The sequence below is a fragment of the Cydia pomonella genome, chromosome 8 (genome assembly GCF_033807575.1).
Source record: "Cydia pomonella isolate Wapato2018A chromosome 8, ilCydPomo1, whole genome shotgun sequence".
In the NCBI taxonomy this organism is placed as follows: domain Eukaryota; kingdom Metazoa; phylum Arthropoda; class Insecta; order Lepidoptera; family Tortricidae; genus Cydia; species Cydia pomonella.
In genome coordinates this window covers 19,778,954-19,800,375 of record NC_084710.1, presented here as the reverse complement: position 1 = coordinate 19,800,375, position 21,422 = coordinate 19,778,954, and the positions used below count along the sequence as shown (strand labels likewise).

At 36.4% G+C, this 21,422-nt stretch overlaps 2 protein-coding genes across 2 annotated transcripts; both read left to right on the top strand.

The window, feature by feature from the left end:
- The first annotated feature begins 2,935 nt into the window (after positions 1-2,935).
- LOC133520799 (procathepsin L-like) lies at positions 2,936-10,729 on the top strand. The gene is made up of 5 exons (XM_061855462.1): positions 2,936-3,533; positions 5,322-5,442; positions 6,952-7,133; positions 8,178-8,285; positions 9,486-10,729. The coding sequence occupies exons 1-5, from the start codon at positions 3,098-3,100 to the stop codon at positions 9,617-9,619; spliced, it is 981 nt and encodes a 326-aa protein (XP_061711446.1). The 5' UTR covers positions 2,936-3,097; the 3' UTR covers positions 9,620-10,729.
- A 201-nt stretch (positions 10,730-10,930) lies between these two features.
- Positions 10,931-17,780, top strand: LOC133520800 (pro-cathepsin H-like). Its single transcript, XM_061855463.1, has 5 exons — positions 10,931-11,426; positions 13,140-13,260; positions 14,709-14,890; positions 16,943-17,050; positions 17,585-17,780. Exons 1-5 carry the CDS (start codon positions 10,991-10,993, stop codon positions 17,716-17,718), a joined length of 981 nt encoding a protein of 326 aa, XP_061711447.1. The 5' UTR covers positions 10,931-10,990; the 3' UTR covers positions 17,719-17,780.
- Positions 17,781-21,422: the final 3,642 nt, after the last annotated feature.

Genomic DNA, 21,422 nt, shown 5'->3' with positions numbered 1-21,422 from the left:
CAACAATATAAAAACAATGAAATAGTATCTCTCAATAACGATCATCTGTATGATAAGGAAAACAATGTCAATAAAAAACAATAAGAATAAAACAATTTCTGAATCAAATTGTCAATTCCATGAACTAGAGTACAGAGGGTTTTCCAACGAGTGTACTACATTTTTTATAATTACTTTTCATATATTATAGTTTGATATATCGTTATTTCGAATAAAGTAATAGATGGCATACTACCGTAATACCTAATTAACGGCAATTATAATGTTATTATTGGTATAATGGTTATATGGTATATAACTATATATACTTTGCCATAATTATTACATACTCTAAAACATATTATTTGTTCTAACAAGTGACATCATATAATTATTTGTGTAGCATAATAAGTACATGACAGAAATGGGATAGGTTAGGTTGGAACTGCGACTCCACACAAACGAATAACTGGGTCAACATTCTTTTCGTTGTCTTGTTTTTTGTCCCCAAAATAGGTGACGGAATGCAGCTTTCTGTATGAGATAAAATTAGTTTTTATAATTTTTCATGTAAATATAATCTATAGCTGGAAAGACATACAAATAGGACTCAACTTTTTTATTTATTTGATAGAAGACTTAGATTACATACAAGCGTGACAGGGTATTCAGAAACAAGACAACGAAATGAATTTGGACCCAGTACCTAGCAAAAGGAGGGTTAGGTTAGATTAGAACTTCGACCCCCAGTAGAATAAAAAACCTCGCAAAAATGTGGTTTAGGTTAGGTTTGAAACCTTGAAAGAATAGGTTTGGTGGGATGATAATCTGTACTTCGTACTACTTGTTATATTAATTATGTAAAACTTTACGTTATTATTACATTAAATATGATAAAATATGTTATACAATATATGTATTTATACTTGATAAATTTACAACTGGGGAAGTACCTCCACCTTACAGAAAACAGCAGCCAAATAACACTTGACCCTACTCATAGTGTTGTGTTCCTGCCGGTGAGTAAGGTTGCCAGGGCTCGACGAGGGGGGGGTCGGGTTTAGGGTCGGCAACGCGCATGTAACTCCTCTGGAGTTGCAGGCGTACATAGGCTACGGAGACTGCTTACCATCAGGCGGGCCGTATGCTTGTTTGCCACCGACGTAGTATAAAAAAAAAAAATATTACGTTATTCAAAAATATAATATAACAAAAGTCATTATAAAAGATGTCTATATACTACTTAAAAATTATATTGCAATAAGCATTATAACAAGGACAGTTTAGATAAAATCACAATATAACAAAAGAATACCCAGATACCGCTGGAGTGACGATGTCCTAAAAGACCTGTTCGCCCTCGGAATACCCAACTAGCGTGAAGTGGCGCAGGATAGGGCAGAGTGGCGCTCTCTTGTGTCAGAGGCCAAGATCCTGTTTGGGTCACTGAGCCAGTGAAGAAGAAGAAGAATAACAAAAGAAACGTATAATAAAAATTACATTATAACATATAATATTATATCAAATGACATTATAACAAATGTATGATAGTTCATTTTAATAATTATATTAAGCATTACACACCCTTTTCCAACAAAAGGTTTCTCAATTTACGTCTGAATATTTCGTCGCATTGCTTGTTTCTTATCTCGGCAGGTAGGTGCTCGATAAAGTAGGTCCGATTATTCGTGGGTTCCTTTTTGAAAGCACCAAGCGACGAGGAACTGTTCTAAGACGACCTGTGTTATGCAGTTGTTTTCCCGGACAATCTACACGAGAAAATTGAGCAATATTATTTCTGAAATATATTATTAGATCATTGAGGTGTTGTGAGTAGTGAGTCATTATGCGTTTCGAAATAAAAAGTTCATTACAAGGGCGTCTGTGTTTTACTCCAGCAAGTGTACGATTTGCTCTCTTCTGAACTATGACGACTCTTCTGGCATCAGTGGAGTTACCCCAAATGAGCGTGCCGTACGACATAATAGAATGGAAGTGAGCAAAGTACACCTGCTTTAGAGCTCCCTTCGAGATAAGTGGCTTCATCTTTCGCAACGCAAAGACTGCACTACCCAACCTATCACAGACACTGTCGACATGGTGCTTCCAGTTAAGGTTACAGTCAACTATAAACCCAAGAAGGAACCTACTCTCATTGCACACTGGCATCGGACTGCTGGCCATGCATGGTGGCAGTGGAATCTTCCGACCAGAGAATAGCATCACGTTTGACTTGGAACACGGAACAGTTTATTATGAGCCTATTTGCTGAAAACCAGGTCTGTAACTGTTTAAATGTTTATGTAATATTTTTGCAATAAGACACACATAATTGTTGTGTTGATCGACAAACATAACAAAGCTTACAAATGGTCCCCCCGACTAGCGGAGTAAAGGCAAAACGCCCAGATAACGGCAGCCTCTCTAAAAAAGAACTAGGGGCATTCTTACTGGATGGCACTGCGCCACGGGAAATCATCAACGCAGAGGAGTTGGAGGGGCTGGCGACTACCCTTGAGTCCCGCAGTGTAACTGTCTTGATAGGCGGGGCCACAAAGGCCCAGCTGATAAACACACCAAACTGCTCCTCCATGGCCCATAACCTGGTAATCTGCGCCCGAGCAGCTGCCAGCTTAACCGGCAATTCCGCCATTGAGGACTGGCCACTGGCCCCCAAAACGGAGCAATATGAATAAGCATCTATGTATATAAGACATGGATGCAAAAAAATTGGGCACTTTCCGTCTTTGTACATGGGAACATGAGAAAAATACAACTTCAATACGTAGGTACCGCAGGGTTTTGGTAGCATTAATAATAATCGTAACTAATGTTTGCAATCTCAAATATTTAGAAACATAAAGTACACGTGGAAGTACTTAAACTCACTCAGGTATTTAAATGTCTAGTCAACTTGCAACGACTGTAGTAATAAATGTAAGTAACTAATTCTTGCAATACTTGGAAATAAACTACACGTGGAAAACATTTAAATTCACTGAAGTATTTTAGAATGTATTTTTTCGTATAAAAAGGTAACACGAAAAAACAGATCAACATTATCAATAGTGAGTATACTGATAGCGTTCTGGTAAGCTCATAACTGTCAACAAACACCATGTTTGTGCAGATTGCACTGGCGATGGTCTGCCTTGCCAGCAGCACGGTCTTGGCGGCATATGACAAACCATTCTACGACTTGGAAGACGCTGAGAACTTGTTCAAGGAATTTGTCCAAGAGCACGAAAAAGTATACAACCGAAGAGAGTATTATGAAAGGCTTGAGATTTTCAAGGCGACTTTAAAAGATATAAATGAGCAAAATGCCATGTTTCCTGACACTGTATTTGCACTTAATCATTTCGCCGATCTGAAGCCTGAAGAGCTTGAGCACTACTTTGGTTTCAAACCCTCAAATGAAACTACACAGAAAGTGAATACCCCCAATGGGCCACGCCCTCTTCCTATAAATTTCGACTGGAGGACCCGTAATGCGGTTTCACATGTCAAGAATCAAGGATATTGTGGCAGCGCCTATATCTTCAGTGCTATTGGTAAGGGCCCTTTATCTTTCTCACTTATTTATCAGTTCTAGTTATGTATCTTCCCGATAGTAGTCACTCCTTTTATTTTTACCGTCGGTTTCACTCTGTTCTCAACATGCAGCAGCAGAATTTCCTCCCGCTTCAGACCAAAATTATGTTGGCTCAGTTTCTTCTTCTTCCGCTTCTCGATTACGCTGATATTGCGTTTCTCGACTTGAGACAGGAGCTGCTTGACAAACTTGAACGCTTGCAGAATATGTGCATAAGATTTGTTTTTAGTCTAAAGAAATACGATCGTATTCCCCTTTTTCGCACTCGACTTAATTGGCTTCCCATTCGCCGTCGCAGGGATCTGCATATTCTTTCTCTTCTTTTTAATGTTCTTTTTATTCCTTCTTCTCCTCTTTATCTCTTACAAAAATTCAATTCAAATTTATGGCAGACGGTAGTGGCCATCGCCTTCGATCGAGTGCCAATCTTGCACTACCAACACCTCATCACAAATCTCGTGCGTATAGTAAATCTTTTGCGATACGAGCGGTTCAGCTTTGGAATGAGTTGCCTACCTCCTTAAGGCAATCGCGGTCCGTACCATCGCTTAAGGGGCAGTTAAAGAAGCTGTGGCTATCTGACCAGATTTAACTTATTTCTGACTATAAATATATAATTATTGTATATAATATAGGAATTCTATATATTTGTTATACTATTACTTCTATTTTATTTATTTATTTTCATTTAATTGTATTTTTTTTCTCGCCCTGTTTTATAATTTTATTGATTTTCCTCTAGTCTATTGTCCTCAGTGCTATATTTGTCTACCATTCTTCAATTCTCATCTACTCAAAGGTTAACTGGAAGAAATCCCTTAAAGGGATAAGTTCGCCTTTGTACTGCTTATTCTGTGCCATATTTATATGTTGTCTTTGGTACAATAAAGAGTTTATACATACATACATACATACATACATACATACATATTAATAGAACATATTATACGAACGTTGGAAGACCGATGCGGCGCTATAAAGACTCTGTTAAGCGAGACATGTCAGCATTTGAAATAGACCACTATGCCTGGGAAACCTTAGCTGAAGACCGTGATGGATGGCGCAAGCGTGTTGTGGGGGGAAGAAAGCTATGCGATGAAGCCTGGTTTAATGCGTTAGATAGCAGAAAGTGTCGCAGAAAGCAAACCGCAACTGGAACCTCAGGTGGCATGAGCTTTCTCTGCCAAATGTATGGGAGGTCGTGCCGCTCATGCATCGGCCTCCACAGTCCCCAAACTGGTTGTCTAAACAGCAATGCATAAATCATCTGCAATAGATGCAAAAGCCTGTGATGAACATATTATTTAAATGATTGATTGACTATTTAATATTCTGTATTTTGCCCATTATTTTGTCGCTGTTACCTATTTACTTATTGTTTTGTATCCGTGTCTTCATTCACAACTTAGCATAGACAGAAAAGAACAGAACTCAATAAAGCCTGTGATGAACATATTATTTAAATGATTGATTGACTATTTAATATTCTGTATTTTGCCCATTATTTTGTCGCTGTTACCTATTTACTTATTGTTTTGTATCCGTGTCTTCATTCACAACTTAGCATAGACAGAAAAGAACAGAACTCAATAATATATCTGTAATAAATACTCAATATTGTAAAAACGTGTTTGAACGTAGTGAGAGCGCCAATAGTACGAGACCGAAATAATGCCTTTCACCTGCGATAAATACTCTACATTTTATTTCGAATACCAGGATATTATAAAAATCTTTTAATTTACAGGAAATATTGAAGGACAGTACGCTATTAAACATCGCCAATGCTTATCCCTTTCCGAAGGACAGGTCCTTGATTGTCTCGATAGTGGAGGTTGTGATGGAGGGTGGCCGGATGTAGTAATGAGGTACGTCTCATTGATATAGAATGGTAAATTAAGAGTAAAAATTAGAGGTGTGTTACGAACTATTTAGTTGTTCAGCCTCTTTAACTTTTTTTATCTGTGTTCCTTATTTAGTTAGACATATAATATATCAGATATTGGATAATATATAGGATACTTTCTGTTGACCTAGATTTATACATTGGCAAGTAATACCGTTGTATTTAAAAATTAATATCTGAAAACTACGCATTTGTATTTAAATCATAAAGGGAACATAAAATGTTAATAATAAAGTAAAATTTAAAATGAAATAAGTAAACTAACATAGGTACATAATATGCTTACAAACTAATTGACAAATTCAAAACCGCAACGCAGGTTTCGTCAGGCTCGAATGGCTAAGTAGGAGATAAGTTCTCAGGATGTACAGCATACGTGGCATACCTAAACAGCTCTGTATCAGGATAAGCGACACGTGGGCTGACAACTTTTTAAAATGCTCTTAAGCCTTACAAACACCAACCTTTTCTCCTCAAGAGCAAAGGTAATCCCCTCCGGAAAAATGGGAGCACCCAGTAAGCTAAAGAATGACCTGTGCAGAAGTCGTCGCTGACAACAAATCTTTATTCACTGTACCATGGCAAAAGAGCTTGTACTTGTTTGGGTTAACCTCTAAACCGAATGCTTTTAAGCCTGGAAAAAGCTTTTTGATATCCTCCAGCACCACCTGCGGACTACCTACCTAGGGTTCCGTCATCTAAATAGATCCACACCTTCAGGGGAGTAGAAGCGAAGCGATAACCTATGGTATGGCCAGAAAAAAAATTATGGCCCCAAAGGATCGCCTTCCTGAGCCCCGACTTGTGAGATTATCGAAACTAACTAATCAATAATACTAAACTACATGTATTCTAAAACTTAAAATAAGCTTACATATTAAAAATTAAAAATGCTCCCCAGGTCGCTATCATGTGTTATCGTGCCTAGAAGACTGGCAGCGTTACCTGTTTGGATGGCCAGACTTAGTCTCTGGCCGAAGTACCTGCCAGCCCTCTGGTCACCAGCTCCAATCATAAAAAACATAGTATTTATTTAAAGTACGTACCCCGTTAGCGAAGTTTAGCAACGGTATGCGCGGTATGGGTGACAAAATCTTTTTGTATATTTTTTTAAAACTTTTACTAATTTGTCCAGAATATAAAAATCTGATAGCCGTATATTTTTATTTATGGAAGCCCTCTACTAAACGTAAGTTTCTTTATTCCACCATAACTACAGAATGCCTTAACCGATTTAAAAAAAAATACCACGACGGTGGCAAGCAAGCATACGGCCCTCTTGATGGTAAGCAGTCACCGTAGCCTATGGACGCCTGCAACAACTCCAGACGGTCGTGTTACATGAGGTATCATTAGAATTGCTACAAGGACAAAGGCTATGTGACATCATAATCTAGGATTCTAGCTTTCCGTTTAGCTTTTAAACATGAGTTGTTTTTTTTTTGCCATTAAAAATCTTTGTTTTTTTCAGGGATTTATATAAGAAAAAGCTAGAGAAAGAAGAAGACTATCCGTATTATCCAGAGAAGAAAATGTGTATAGAAGACGCTAAGAAAGGAATTGCCGAGGTGACAGGAGTTATCGTACGGCCATTTATTAAACATGAATACGATTTGATGAACGATTTGATACAATGTGGACCTCTGTCAGTTGGTATGTCCTGATATTATATAATAATATTATTACACACCAATAGAATAAACTTTGACACGCCAGTATAAACAAAAAACAGAGATACCATACGGCTTTTTGGTTGCAGATTTTAGCATTTAATCGGTATTTCGGAGGCTGTATGTATGTATGTATGTATATACTTTATTGTACATAGAAATAAAAAAACGAAAAACACAGTTACAGAGTAAATTAAATACAACAAAGACGAACTTATCCCTGTACCTATGGGATCTCTTCCAGTTAACCTTTGAGGAAATGAGTAAAACAGAAGTAACGGTGAATGAATGACAAACACAAACAAAAGTGTACAATCACTGAAATTAATGAAATGCACGTTTTGAATACACATTGATACAAATATACATAGATAGAAAAATAACCATAAAATAAGATTATATGGTTGTATATGAGATTTTGAATCAAAACTCACTTTCTCACTTTTATTCTATGGTAATTTTTATTTTTATTTATGTATTTCATTTCGGAACATATTAACACCACTACATCCTTATAACACTACTGTACTATTTTTTTACCATCACATTTAGATTTACCTAACTGTACCGTGATCAGGGTTCCGGAAAAATATCAGTGCTTTGCTCAAATAAGAGTGTAGCGTAAAGCTGAGTCGGAACCCTTTTGTGTTTGCTTTGCTGCAATACACACAGCGTACAGCAAGTAAATCCATTTCTCGTGTTTAGTGATATTGTTCCTGGTAAATATATTGTGTACTTTAGTTTTATTCTGCTTGTAATGTATTTGTAAATTGTGTCATCTGTCGCTAAGTTAAGGTTAAAAAAATGGGTCAGTTCATGTTTTGAAAATATCACTTACTATGTATGCAAAAATATAAGCGGTTAAACTATTAACCCAGTGTCAAATTGTACTGGTACCCATGGCAACTCCTTTTTAACCGGTTAACCTCGGGTTCGTGCGGTGGTGCAAATGACCTACCTACTTACCTGGTTATGTGGAGAAACTGAAGAAAAACATTTTCAACAAAATACCCTTTTTTTGTTTCAGCTGTTAAGCCCGCCGACTTTAGATCCTATAAAGGAGGTATAATAAAACCTAATAAGTGCAAAGGCGAAAAGATATACACTCCTGTGCTCTTGGTAGGCTATGGAGAAGGTTTGTTCAAATTTATTGGTTACTACTTATATTTTCCGTAAGTCATTAACTTTAATTACTTATATTTATCTAGGTAGGTAGATAAAATTTGGGCCCAAAGGATCTGGAATTTCTTGTATTCAACGGGCATTAGTAATGAATCTTTAAAGGGCTGCGGTCGTCACAAAGATCTCTGCTCGGTCGACGTGGCACTCAAACGGCCCCCCAATAATAATAACATAAAGCAGGGCAGCTTTTGGAGAGCTGTTGGGGAGTGTTCCTGGGGAGATCTGTCACCCCAAGGTTGGTGGGTGGGATTGGCATAGGATTTTCTGCCTCTGGCTTGCCTTGGCCGTCTGTCCAGAGTGGAACCGTGAGAGCTACATTCTTGAGGGTAGAAGTGGAAAAGTAAGTGGCGAGTTGGAAATATGTTTAAATTCCAGTGACACCTCTCTACCCTTTGTCCTTACACCGGTGTTGTTCTTAAGCCATCGAGATGTAGCTTTATGGCGATTGACCGAATGCCGGAATTAAAATTTAATACCATTTTATTAGGCAGGCGTCTGGTTTTCTATCTCATAGCCCAGTATTCATTCCATCGCTTTCATCCAATTGCCTAGTTTATTTTAGATTTCATCAACTCTCAATAGTACTTACTCTCTCAATAGTGTCAAAGGGGACTCTACGTGTTAGCTTTGGCTCCGCACACGGCTTTCCAAGGTCCGAAACATCATTGTTCCGTGATGGAAAAGAAATAATTATATATTTATCTAGATTCATATCACGGTTACAGAATCCTATGAAAAAGATTTCATACTTTTAGGTACCTAATTATGTACCCAGGACTCGGAAACCGTTTCATTTTTCAAACCGGTCTCGTTCATTCACCCGGAAACGAAAAGGTTTTCGTTTCTATTTGCAGTTAGCGGTGAAATAACATATTTACAGTTATAATTTCATTATGATCTTATGCTACCTTTACTTATAAAATTGTTGTGATTTGAATAACTAACACTGAGTTTATATTATTTATTAAAGAACACCTCACGACATTCTCATAACGTAGATATGACAATAAGAATAAAAAAACAGTACTGTCAACTCTTCAAACAGCTAAAACTTAAATGAGGTTCATATACTATGAACACATACAAACTCCATGTATTTGCATTGCTGTATTATTCTAACAAAAAATTAATTAAAACTTTGTTTATTTCTCAGAAAAAGGTAAAAAGTTCTGGATAATCAAACACTCCTGGGGGGAAAATTATGGCGAAGGAGGCTACTCGAGACTCTTACGAGAAGGCAACTCTTGTGGTATTTTCGACTATGTCTACACAACTGCTGTATATTAATGAGTAATGACAATATAAAGCGCACGAACTCCAAGCAATCATAACAACATTCGTCCACCAGTCGTGAAGGGATGTAGTGAATTCTCTACTGCATCCTTTGCCTCCTTAGTTTGGAGCTCAATTTCACCCACAACAATCTACGCCTATACCGACTCCCGACACCCTCCAGTAGCTACAAGGCGCAGCGCTCACACTTCTGCATCCTTTTTCTCCGATAGTTCAGAGCTCGTGCATACGTTGGATCAACATATATCATACCATCTTGTGTCATAAGACAAGATATCCACATGGCTATGAAAATTACTTTAAAAAATAAATAAATATATCAAATCTAAAAAGTGTTGAAAAAAAAGTCTTGTTTATTGGTTCGAGCACGTATACAGCTATTGATAATTTCAATACTGCTCCAGATGAAAGATTTAGATAATCTCTGTGCTGCTCTAATTTACCTACTTTTGTTTGAATTTTATTTGCTACATTGTTTGGAAAATAAATTCATTTGGTGTCAATTGCCTTTTCTTTATAAGAGCTGTTAAAAACTGTAAACCTAAACTTACATAATTGTATCCTTCTAAAATCCTAAATTGTACACCCTAGCAGGGTATCATGTACCTACTTGACCATATATAAGACTAAAATGTGCAAATGAAAATAACATCCATTGAATGGAATAAATGATATGATATGATATGATATGATATGATTATGTCATCATGTATAGGGTATTAATCAGTTATTTTAGTTCACCAAAGGTCAGTCCATTCGATCTTTTGCCATACGTACAGGTCGTTTCACTAAAGCTGGCACGGATGGAATGAACGAAACTTTCATTGTATGAGTGACATATACATACCGATACATTCAGAGCCGCCATTATATTGGTTGATGTCATACATACATAGATATTTTCATTCACTCATTCGTTCTATTCTTGCCACCTCGGCACACTAGCCGAACATCACCATCGATCGAATAATTAATATATATTTGCCGCCAGCATCCTTGGTACAATGCCTCAAGGGCCTATTTTAGATATAAGCTAGTTATAGTAATCATCTGTATATATCCATTATGTATATTGTTATTGTCAATAAATATTTTTTTTAATGAGGTTTTTCCTATTATTTCATTTTCCTAATATTTCTGCCTATAGCCGCTAGCTTCTGATAACATACCTATACAGTAATAAAAGTAACTAATTTATGCAATTTTAAATATTTGGAGACATATAATATGCGTGAAGTACTTAAACTGTCTAAGGTATTTTAAGGTTTATTTTCCATATAAAAGGCAGCGCAATAAATAAAATCAACATTGAGTCTACTGGTAGCTTCTTAGTATGCTCATAACCTAGCTCTGTCAACAAACACCATGTTTGTGCAGGTTGTACTGGTGACGGTCTGCCTTGCCAGTAGCACGGTCTTGGCTGCATATGACAAACCATACTATGATGTGAACGATGCTGAAAACCTGTTCAAGGACTTTGTCAAAGAGCACAAGAAAGTATACAACCGAAGAGAGTATTTTGAAAGGCTTGATATTTTCAAGGAAACCTTAAAGGACATAAATGAGAGAAATGTCATGTTTCCTGATACTATATTTGCACTAAACCATTTTGGTGATCTCAAGCCTCATGAGCTGCAGCACTACCTTGGTTTCAAACCCTCAAATGCAACAATAAGGAAAGTGAAATTCCCCTATAGGTCACATCCTATTCCTGAAGAATTCGACTGGAGAATCAACCATGCGGTTTCACACGTTAAGAATCAGCAAACATGCGGTAGCTGCTTTATCTTCAGTGCTATTGGTAAGGTCCCTTTATATTTTTCACTCGTTTGTCATGTATGATGCAATTTGTATTTTCTTTAACTGGGTCATCTTTCTCCTTATCTTACCCTTATCACATTATTCTCGATATTTTCATCAGATAGTTGTTTCATTTCACTAATGTTCTGTCTTGTCTACTTACGTTCTTTATTAGTATTATTAGTGTTGTGTTCTAGTGCTAGTTTCTTGTTCCGTTAAGTTTACTTTTAAATATTGAAACGGAGCCACACTTAAGATAATTATAATTTACCTAAGGTCATTACGGGTATGTGTTGTTAGCCTTCATACTGGGGCCTATTTATACATTCACATCATCATCATATCAGCCAGAATACGTCCACTGCTGGACACAGGCCTCCCCCAGAGTTCTCTACATCAGCCGGTCTTGTGCCGCTGTCATCCATCGGCTCCCTGTTATGACCTTTACGATCTTAAGTGGGTCTTTTCTTACTGCGTTTTCCGGTTTCCGTTTCTGAAAGTTGGAATTTCCTAGATGGGCTACTTGTCTTAGGTTTACATAGTAATTCACAGCTTCAAGAGTAGAACCTCCAACATTCAAGGGACAACGCGGAAATTATGTCGAACTCCCATGTTGTACCCACGTACAGTCAGCGTCAAATACTTCGTAGCAACCAAAGTAGCCAAATAGTTCGGTACACCATATATTTAGTATGGTGTACCGAACTATTTGGCCACTTTGACTGCTACGAAGTATTTGACGCTGACTGTACAACATGGGAGTTCGACATAATTTCCGTCTTCTTCGTGTTCATTTTAAGACTCACTTGTAGTGAGATTAGGGCGTTGACTATTTTACCAAGGTCTTTTAGAGTCTCAGCCATGGCTTCAATATCATTGCCAAATCGGAGCTTGGTTATGTACTTGCTGTTTATGTTGATGCCAAATCTATCCTATTCATAATCTTGAAGACTTCATCCAGAGCGGCAGTGAACAATTTGGGGTATATGGCATCCTCCTGGGGCCCGTTTTTCGAACCATATTAGGCTAATATTATTAGTGTGCTGTCATGAATTTCACAGTTTGTGGACTAATATTATTACTCTTATAGCGTTCGAAAAATAGGCCCTTGTCACACACCCCGCCTTAGTTGAATAGGCTTCGTGTCCTTGAGACGAACTGACATAGTAGCATTTTCGTACAGACACCGTAGCTAGAACTTTTATATAGATCATTATAATTATATATATATATATATATATATATATATATATATATATATATCATTATATATATATATATATATATCATTATAATGATCTATATATATATATATATAGATTATAGCGCCGCCCAAGTATCAATCGAATTGAAAGCCTTCTCATAGTCCACAAACGCTAAGTTAACAAATTTTTGTGTGTTTATTGCGAGTACACATTTGCTTCTTGCGTTTACTCGACATGAAGTAGTACATGAAAGCCAGTAGACCTAGCACAGAATGGGTGCAACGAGAGGTCTTATTCTCACTGTATTCATTCAAAGAGGGACGGGTCGACTATCTCGCGGGCGAGATACTGTGAATTACTGTGGCGCTCGTCCTGTGCTAGGCATAACACAGCCATATTATTTACTTATTTATTATTAATTATGCTTCCTGAACACATATGACATATGAACAGAACGTTTAAGTTTAATAAACTCTCAAAATTATACAACTGTTTTAATTTATTCACAGGTAATATTGAAGGGCAGTACGCTATTAAACATGGCAAATGCTTAGCCCTGTCCGAAGGACAGGTCCTTGATTGTCTCGATTGTGGAAGTTGTTCTGGAGGCTCGCCGGCTGATGTAATGGGGTACGCTTAATGATGACACACGCTAGAATAGTCCAGGTCCTGGCTGAGGCTTCCGACACTTGGTTGTCTATGATGCGGAAGAAAACTGAAGGTTTGGACGCGTGACCCCGGACCCAGATCGCTTAAACTTGAGTTATCCGTTAGGGCCACTGCACACGTGTCTCCCGAGCGTCGGCAACTGCGCAGTGGCGCCCTTTTCCATAGCGCTGACTAAACGCCAACGCTCAAAAGAGTATAGTGTTAGGTGGCCTTTACTCGTCATACGTACAAGTTTAGCAGCGCCGGATCTAGAAATTTGTCGAGGCGGGGCAAAAATATAAATAGGGCATATAATATAAATTCTATATGTATTATATTTTTATCATTATTATAATTATGTTCAACCATCAGACATCCACTGACAGACATATGCCTAACGGAAAGAATTCTTCTTTCTGTGTTAAGCCTATGTTTTTTACGAATACATATAATAATATGGACGTGTAAGACATATCATATATTTATAAGATAATACAGGATAGGATATTAAATAAAGAGTAAAGATAACAATTTTTCGAGCCAGATCTGCTCTATGCTTTTGCAGTTCTTCAGTTGTCATTTTCAAGATTTCAGTACCATTGAGTAAATTCAGATTCGGCATGGTATCACTATCAGAATCAACTCTTGTTTTAATTTCGATCAAATACCATCATTATTTCTTTAGAAAAGAGTTGATTAGGTTTTTTACGTATTGGAATTCGTTTAGTCGGCTTCGTAACTAGAGAAGGCACTAAACGCGTCGTCCAAGCCTGTTAGCTTAATGCTCGGTCAGCCATATGAATGACACTCTAGGCTAGGTACCTATAATTATGATAACTATGGAGCACAGATACGTAGTATTTTGCTTAGCCATTGTAACTTAAACCATAAGGTACTAGTGGTACTACCCATTGCATAATTAAGAAGTGCGCTCGTACTGGTTTACCCTAGCGTTGGTCACAGATGCGCTTAATGAGCAAGTGGACTTACATTAAAGTACGTTGCCGTCATTTAGATGTTTGCGATGCTCTGACTGGCTATAAGATTCCTAGTGCTTTGTGCTTGCCATAGTACTGCACGATTCGAAAAAAAAGTATACCTACTGACCATATTTTTTGTTTTTGATGGATAAAAATGACAAAAAAATAAAATAAGTTTTTCAAAAATATTTTGTATTGCTGATCTATAATGACATATTCAAATATGCCTAACTGGTCAAAAATTATCCTATTTATGTAATTTGTAACGTACGTGTCTAACTAAATGAATATAGACGATCGATTGAACGAAAACTTGCTCTCACAGAGCCTTACTAACTTTACTATGTAGGTTAACTTTACTTTATGATTTTCATTAGAAATTATAAAAGTCATTACTAGCATCTTCTGATACCTTTCATGATTACTTACTTCCATCTTTGCCAATTTCAGCGAATTAGTTAAAAAGAATTTAGAGAAGGAAGAACACTATCAGTATCAGCCACGTAAAAGAGTATGTAAAGAGGATATTAATAAAGGAGTTGTAAAGATGACAGGAAACATATTGCAATTAGACATTGACAAAGAAATGGATTTGAGGGCTTATTTGGTGTACTACGGGCCTCTGTCAATTGGTATGTACCTCACATCTTTTACATTCTGTAAATAATAAGATGATACATATTGAATTTTATAACAAAATCTAGTTATAATAAATAAACACAAAAAAAATATATGGAAATTATAAAAAAAATACATACAAAGTTTCTAAGACATTTTAAAATTCTTGAATAGATCAAAGTTATTAGGTTTTCTGGTTTCTCGACCTTTTTTATTTCTCGAGGCACGGGAATAAAATTCCCGACCAGGATTTCTCGAGTATCTCGAGAAATTTTAATAGTTTCAAAAAAGACCATGTTATTTATTTATTTTTTGCTTTATTACAAATCAGACTCTAAGGAATCGTAGGTGAGATCAATAATCAAATGGTACATGTTTAGTAGCCATAAAATGCACTTAATAATCAAATATTTAACAAAAAACGATAAATTCAGGCGTGCGTGCGGCGATAGTGTATTTCTTTAGGTAATTAAACAACAAACAAGAAAATGATAAATTTCACAAAATGGAAACAAACCACAATATGGTATTTTAAGTAATAGTTGCCAAAGTTCATTCATTAAAAATGCACTTCACGATTGTTTACCTTTTATCTAATGCTAAGAAATGAATCTAAAACGAGAAGAATTCTTTAGACATTCGAGGGTGGTAGTTATAAATATGAAAATTGGTTGAGCCAGAACGATAGAAGACGGATCAAGACAGTTTTTTTATTTGGTTGATTAACTAATAAATGTTTTAAATACCTAAAAATCTCATAAAATATTGTTTACATTTATTGTATTTAACTACCTAAAGAAAAACTAGATACATCTCATGTTATACGCGTGTTTTTTTGTAACTTATCACAAGAGATTCATTTCTCGAGTTCTCGAGGCATTGAGTATTTTTTTTCCGTCTCGACATAGGACAAATTTCTCGAGATTTCTTGCCTCGAGAATTCTCGAGCAGAAACCCTAAAAGTGATAGTTTTATTATAAATGTTTTATGTATTTTTATATATATATATGTCTGCGAAGCAATTCAAAGGTGTATGTGAAGTCCCCAATCCGCATTGGGCTAGCGTGGGGACTATAGCCCGAGCCCTCCCGCGCACGAGTGGAGGCCTGTGCCCAGCAGTGGGACGTATATAGGCTGAATTATTATTATTATGTCTGTGTTTTACAAATTCTCGGAACCATGGTGTCCCGGACATTTGGAAGGCGTGCGTGGGGCCGAAGTCAACACGTAGAGTCCCCTTGTAATAAGACAATTTACTCTAAATGTAACGTCATACCAACCGACGATTATCCCTGTTCACACTATAGCAGTGCACCCAAGGACAAGCCCCGGTTAGTGTAGGACTATTGTAAAAAAATAGGTACAAAACTAAACCGGGCTATTGGGTTGAGTTGCAAGTGGACTGGTAACCGGGACTATGGAGGATACTATGGCACCTGCACTGATCATATGTTTTTAAAAACACGACAAAATGTGCAGGTAGCCAACTCACAATATGGGTCCCCGAAAACGGCCGCTCGCACGGTGCGACAAGGGGACAACATTCCGTGAGTGGCTCAGGGTGTGAAGAGGTGTGCGCCGCTTTCTACCCAGTGGCTGTAAGCAGCCACGGTGCCAACTCGCGTCTTATGCAAATTTCACTTTCACCCTGCGACACCCCACTCTGGACATCCGGTAAAGGCAAGCCAGAGGTGAGAGTCCTGCGGCGCCTGCTCAGTGTTCACTCCAGCCGGCCAATCAAGGCAAGCCGGAGAGAGGAGCCTGACCGACTCTCGGGGGTATGTATGGGACCCAAGGGACGTCACTTCCCATTCAGTTATTATTATTATTATTATTATAGAAATAACCATCCTTTATCACTGCAAAAAGCTTGGTCTGACTCTACCATTAAATTTCATACATGGGACATAAATAAAAATTTAATAACGTATCTATTAAATAAAACTAAATTAAAATTAAAAACTAATACTAACTATTACTTCGCGTTCGCTTAAGTAAGGCGCTGCGTTAGAAAGGGGAATATTATTCAATAAAGGGACGTGTTCATTGTTTTTTTTTTGCTTCAGCTGTAAACTCCAAAGACTTTTTTCATTATAATGGCGGTATATTAGAACCTAGTAAGTGCAAAGGCCTACTAGCGGACCATGCTGTGCTCTTGGTGGGATATGGAGAAGGTTTGTGAGAATTTAATAGTTATTTTATTAACAGTTACTTAAATCTGTCTAAAGTATTATGATGATAATTTCTACTACATATATAAATGTTAAAGTAACTCTGTCTGTCTGTCTGTCTATCTGTTACCTCTTCGAGCTTACATCGTCGAATCGATTTAGATGTGGTACAATAGAGACAGTAATTCGAGGCCCGGAAACGGACATAGGATAGTTTTTAGCCATCATCGTCATTATTATCATCCACCGCAAAAAAAGTCGTGGACTGGAGCCAGTTCTATAAAAAAAAACAAAAACAAAAAAATAATATGTCAGAAAAATCTGTACTTGAAGTACCTATTTGCGGCACGTTTGTAGATCTTATTTCAGGAACATCATATTATAATTTAGTCTGTTTTTTACTACAACGCCATACCTACATTTCCTATGCGAAAAACTAATGAGGATTTCATATTTCCTATGAGAAGAACTTCATAACTAAAAAACAGACTATTCTATCTCTCTATCCATAAATCATTAAACTTTCTCTTTTCGCAGAAAACGGCAAGTTGTTCTGGACAATTAAAAACTCATGGGGTGCGGGTTGGGGCGAAAAAGGCTACTTAAGACTTTCAAGAGAAGGCAATTCATGCGATATTTACACCCAAGTCTTAACAACCTCCATATTTTAATTAAAATATAAACTCAGAGTTATATCTCTTATATTTTTTGTTAAATAAATTAATTTGCTGGCGTTTGCCTTTTCTTTATTATTATTTAATCTTTATCTAATAGTTGTAAATCGATAGTAAAACTTAATCAGTAGGTACACTTTCTTCAAGAATATCTTTAATAATATTTATCATTTACCTGCTTCAAGAAGAAAGAACTATCTTCACCAGTTATTCCAACATGTTTGGTCTTCATCAGCAATTTGAGTTCATAATAGGTCGGTTTTCGATAGTAATTGCACGAGTTAGTACAAACAATGTCCTTGTCACTTTAAACGTATCTATAATATTTGAAGATTTCCCTCGTAAGACCCTAGGTCCACTCCTCAGATCCTAACGTGATAGAAATAAGCCTAACTATGAACTTCTAAAGTATAAAGTTCTTGTGACGTATTTTATTTCTTATTTTAGACTAAGGTTCAAGTTGGAAATCAGCGTGGTTGCAGTATGTGCTCCGACACATGCTAAGTGGTCTCTTTTGGACAATAAATTACAAAAGTATGTCACATGCTTACCATCTGTTAATTTTAAGACTGTGTATTATTTCAAATAATGTATGTATTTTCATTATCACTTCATTATAAAAGTTTCTAAATCGGTCCTACTGTTTTTGATAAAAAGGAGCGTACATAAAAAGCTAAACTACGATTCTACCGAACTATTAACCGAATTCAAGAAAGGGCAGTTTCTCGATCCGTCGAGAAACTTCTCTCTTGAAGGTGGTTTAAACAAGAAATCTAGACACAGGAACACGTAATTGTGTTAGGGACGAGTAACGTCAAGTAATATGATTTCTAAGCTATATTTTCACAAAAGCATGGATAAGAATAATGTGTCATCAATATCCACTGGTTACTTGCTCTTTATAGCGTATAATAGTCCAGTAATCAAAAATCTTTATCATAAGGGTAATAACGACTTCACAAAAATAATCTAATATCCCTATCAAAACCAATCACTACAGAAGTAAAATAAATGATTATTGTGAAAGTAAAATAATTATTTTTATCTTATTATTTGGAATTTTTCGAGATCCTATTATACAGACCTCAGCGTGATGACGGTGATAATAACAAATTACACAAAAAATTTAAATCTGATTAGCACATCCTCTTTTTCAAGTCAGTTGAAAATGATTCTCGAATTCGGTTAATTCCTCGTACGTACAACAGTGGGATTCACCTATTTACTACAAAAACAATTGTCGATTTATTAGTTTTCGGAAGCCAGTTAAAATTAATATGAAAAATTGTCGTCAATATAAATTAACTTTACAAACATTCAGGATTGAAATTAAACCTTCTTGGAAATCACTTACTTGGACTCGGCAAGTACGGTTTAAGTAATTTTAATGTGTAGTTTATATTCTTTTAATCTACTAATAATTGGCGTCACTGCAAAAGTCATAAAATAAATAAATGAATATCAAGCGATTACGAAGTCAGTTTAATTACTATTTGGTGTATAAAAAGCCTGCTTGAAAACTAACATCAACAGATTTTTAAAATATTTCTAAGCGTACTGTCATGTTTCTACCAAAAATCTGGGTGGTGATCTGTCTCGTCAGCAGTGCCGTCATGTCTGTCTCTCACCTTGAAAAACCATATTACGAATTAAACGACGCCGAAAATATCTTCAGAGATTTTGTAAAGCAACACGGCAAACAATACGTTAGAACAGAGTATTCCGAAAGGCTCGAGTTTTTCAAGGAAACCTTAAAAGATATCAACTGGCGAAATGAGATATTTCCTAATACTGTGTTTGCTGTGAATCATCTTGCTGATTTAAGACCTGAGGAGCTGCAGCAATATCTTGGTTTTAGGCCGTTAAATGAAAGAAAGAAAGAAAGAAATGGCATTTATTCCATAAAGCACACATACACAGGACAAGAAGATGAAAGAAATAAGATAGAAAGATAATGATAAGAACAACTAAACAAAAACAAAAAACAAACAACAGATAGAATTATGTACACATTTAAAATCCGAAAATTACAGAATTGGGTCCAGCAATGTGTGCAGTAGGGAAAATACCCTGTCTCAGCATATTGTTGCTATTCGCAAACGAGGCAAATTGCAACGCTGTTATTCTGCCAAGGCCTTGGGGAGTGACATACAAATATTAATAAATAGGTTTATATAGTATTATAAATAGGTATTAAGAAAAACTAATAATATAATAAATGAATAGTTATTGAAGATTAAATTAAAATATTAAATATTCATGCCAATAACAATTTATACCTCTAAAATAATAACAATAACTAATGTGCAGCGGGTCCACATTTAATTTGAAAGTCTAAAAGAACTTCACGCAGTTTCCGTTTGAAACCGAAATTGGAACCACAGTTTCTAATAGGCGGCGGCAAGTCATTCCAGCACTTGGTAGCTTGGAACCGGAAGCTGCCACGGAATGCAGCACATTTATATTTATTTATGAAACAGTTAAGAGAATGTCTATCACTGAATCTAATGGGGTTGTCACTGCTCCCTGATTCACACGATTGGAGACAAAATGGGAATGAAATCACACGTCAAATATATAGGACAATGTGGCAGCAGCTATATCTTCAGTGCTATTGGTATCTCTTTTTCAATTTCTTTTAATGCTTTATGATAATTTTTCAGGAGTTACTTATAGTACATTGTAAGTGAAATTTTGGACACGAGGGTGGTAAGGAATTAAAGGCCCGAGTTTACAATATTCTTACCCCCGGAGTTACACACAATGTTTTTCATCACATTTGCGAAGAAAAAACTAAATTTTAAGCGAAATATTTTTTAAATACGGTGACATAGGTTAGGCATCGAAGGCACAGACCTATTTGGCATTCAGCCATTATTGAAATTATGTAAAAATATTGTAATTAATCAAATTAAATAATTTTAATCATAAACAAAAATATTAAATTACAAACGTCAGTATTTTAAAAGTAAAACTTGTTTATGCTACTTGATTTGTATGACGAAGTGACATCATTTAAGAATTTTTTTTATAAAAAATTTAATAAGGGCCTTCACAAGCTCGTGCCACGCCTTCCTATCTTCAGCTCGCCTTCTGGCCTCGCTCCAGCTCAACCCGACCGCTCGTAGCTCTCTTAGGACGGACCGTTGCCAAGAGTGTACAGGACGCCCGGAGCCATGGCTTCCGTCCGGCGGTTTCCAAGCGAAAGCTAGCATTATTCGTTTCCCCTCTTCGAATAGTATGTAGTTTGTAATTATTTGTACCTAGGTAATTATCAATATTGTGTTATCTATTCGCAATACTTTTGTAAACATGTACATAACTCTGTTAATTGTTAAAAACAACTTTAACGATCTTCGCATATTTTTATATTAAAAACGTACTTAATAGGAAATGTGGAAAAGGAGAATTTTATCTTTCAAGGCCATTGTTAATTTTATTTGTTAGCAGTGATTTTTTGCAGCCATTTACCATTCCAAGTATGTATTTGTATTGTTTTTATACTACGTCGTTGGCAAACAAGCATACGGCTCTCCTGATGGTAAGTAGTTTCCGTAGCCTATATACGCCTGCAACTCCAGAGGAGTTACATGCGCGATGTCTATCCTAACACTCCGCACCCTCGTTGAGCTCATTTGAGGCCGGGACTGCATTTTCCACAATTTCAAGTGAATGACAATTTAACTTATTTATAGGCTTCA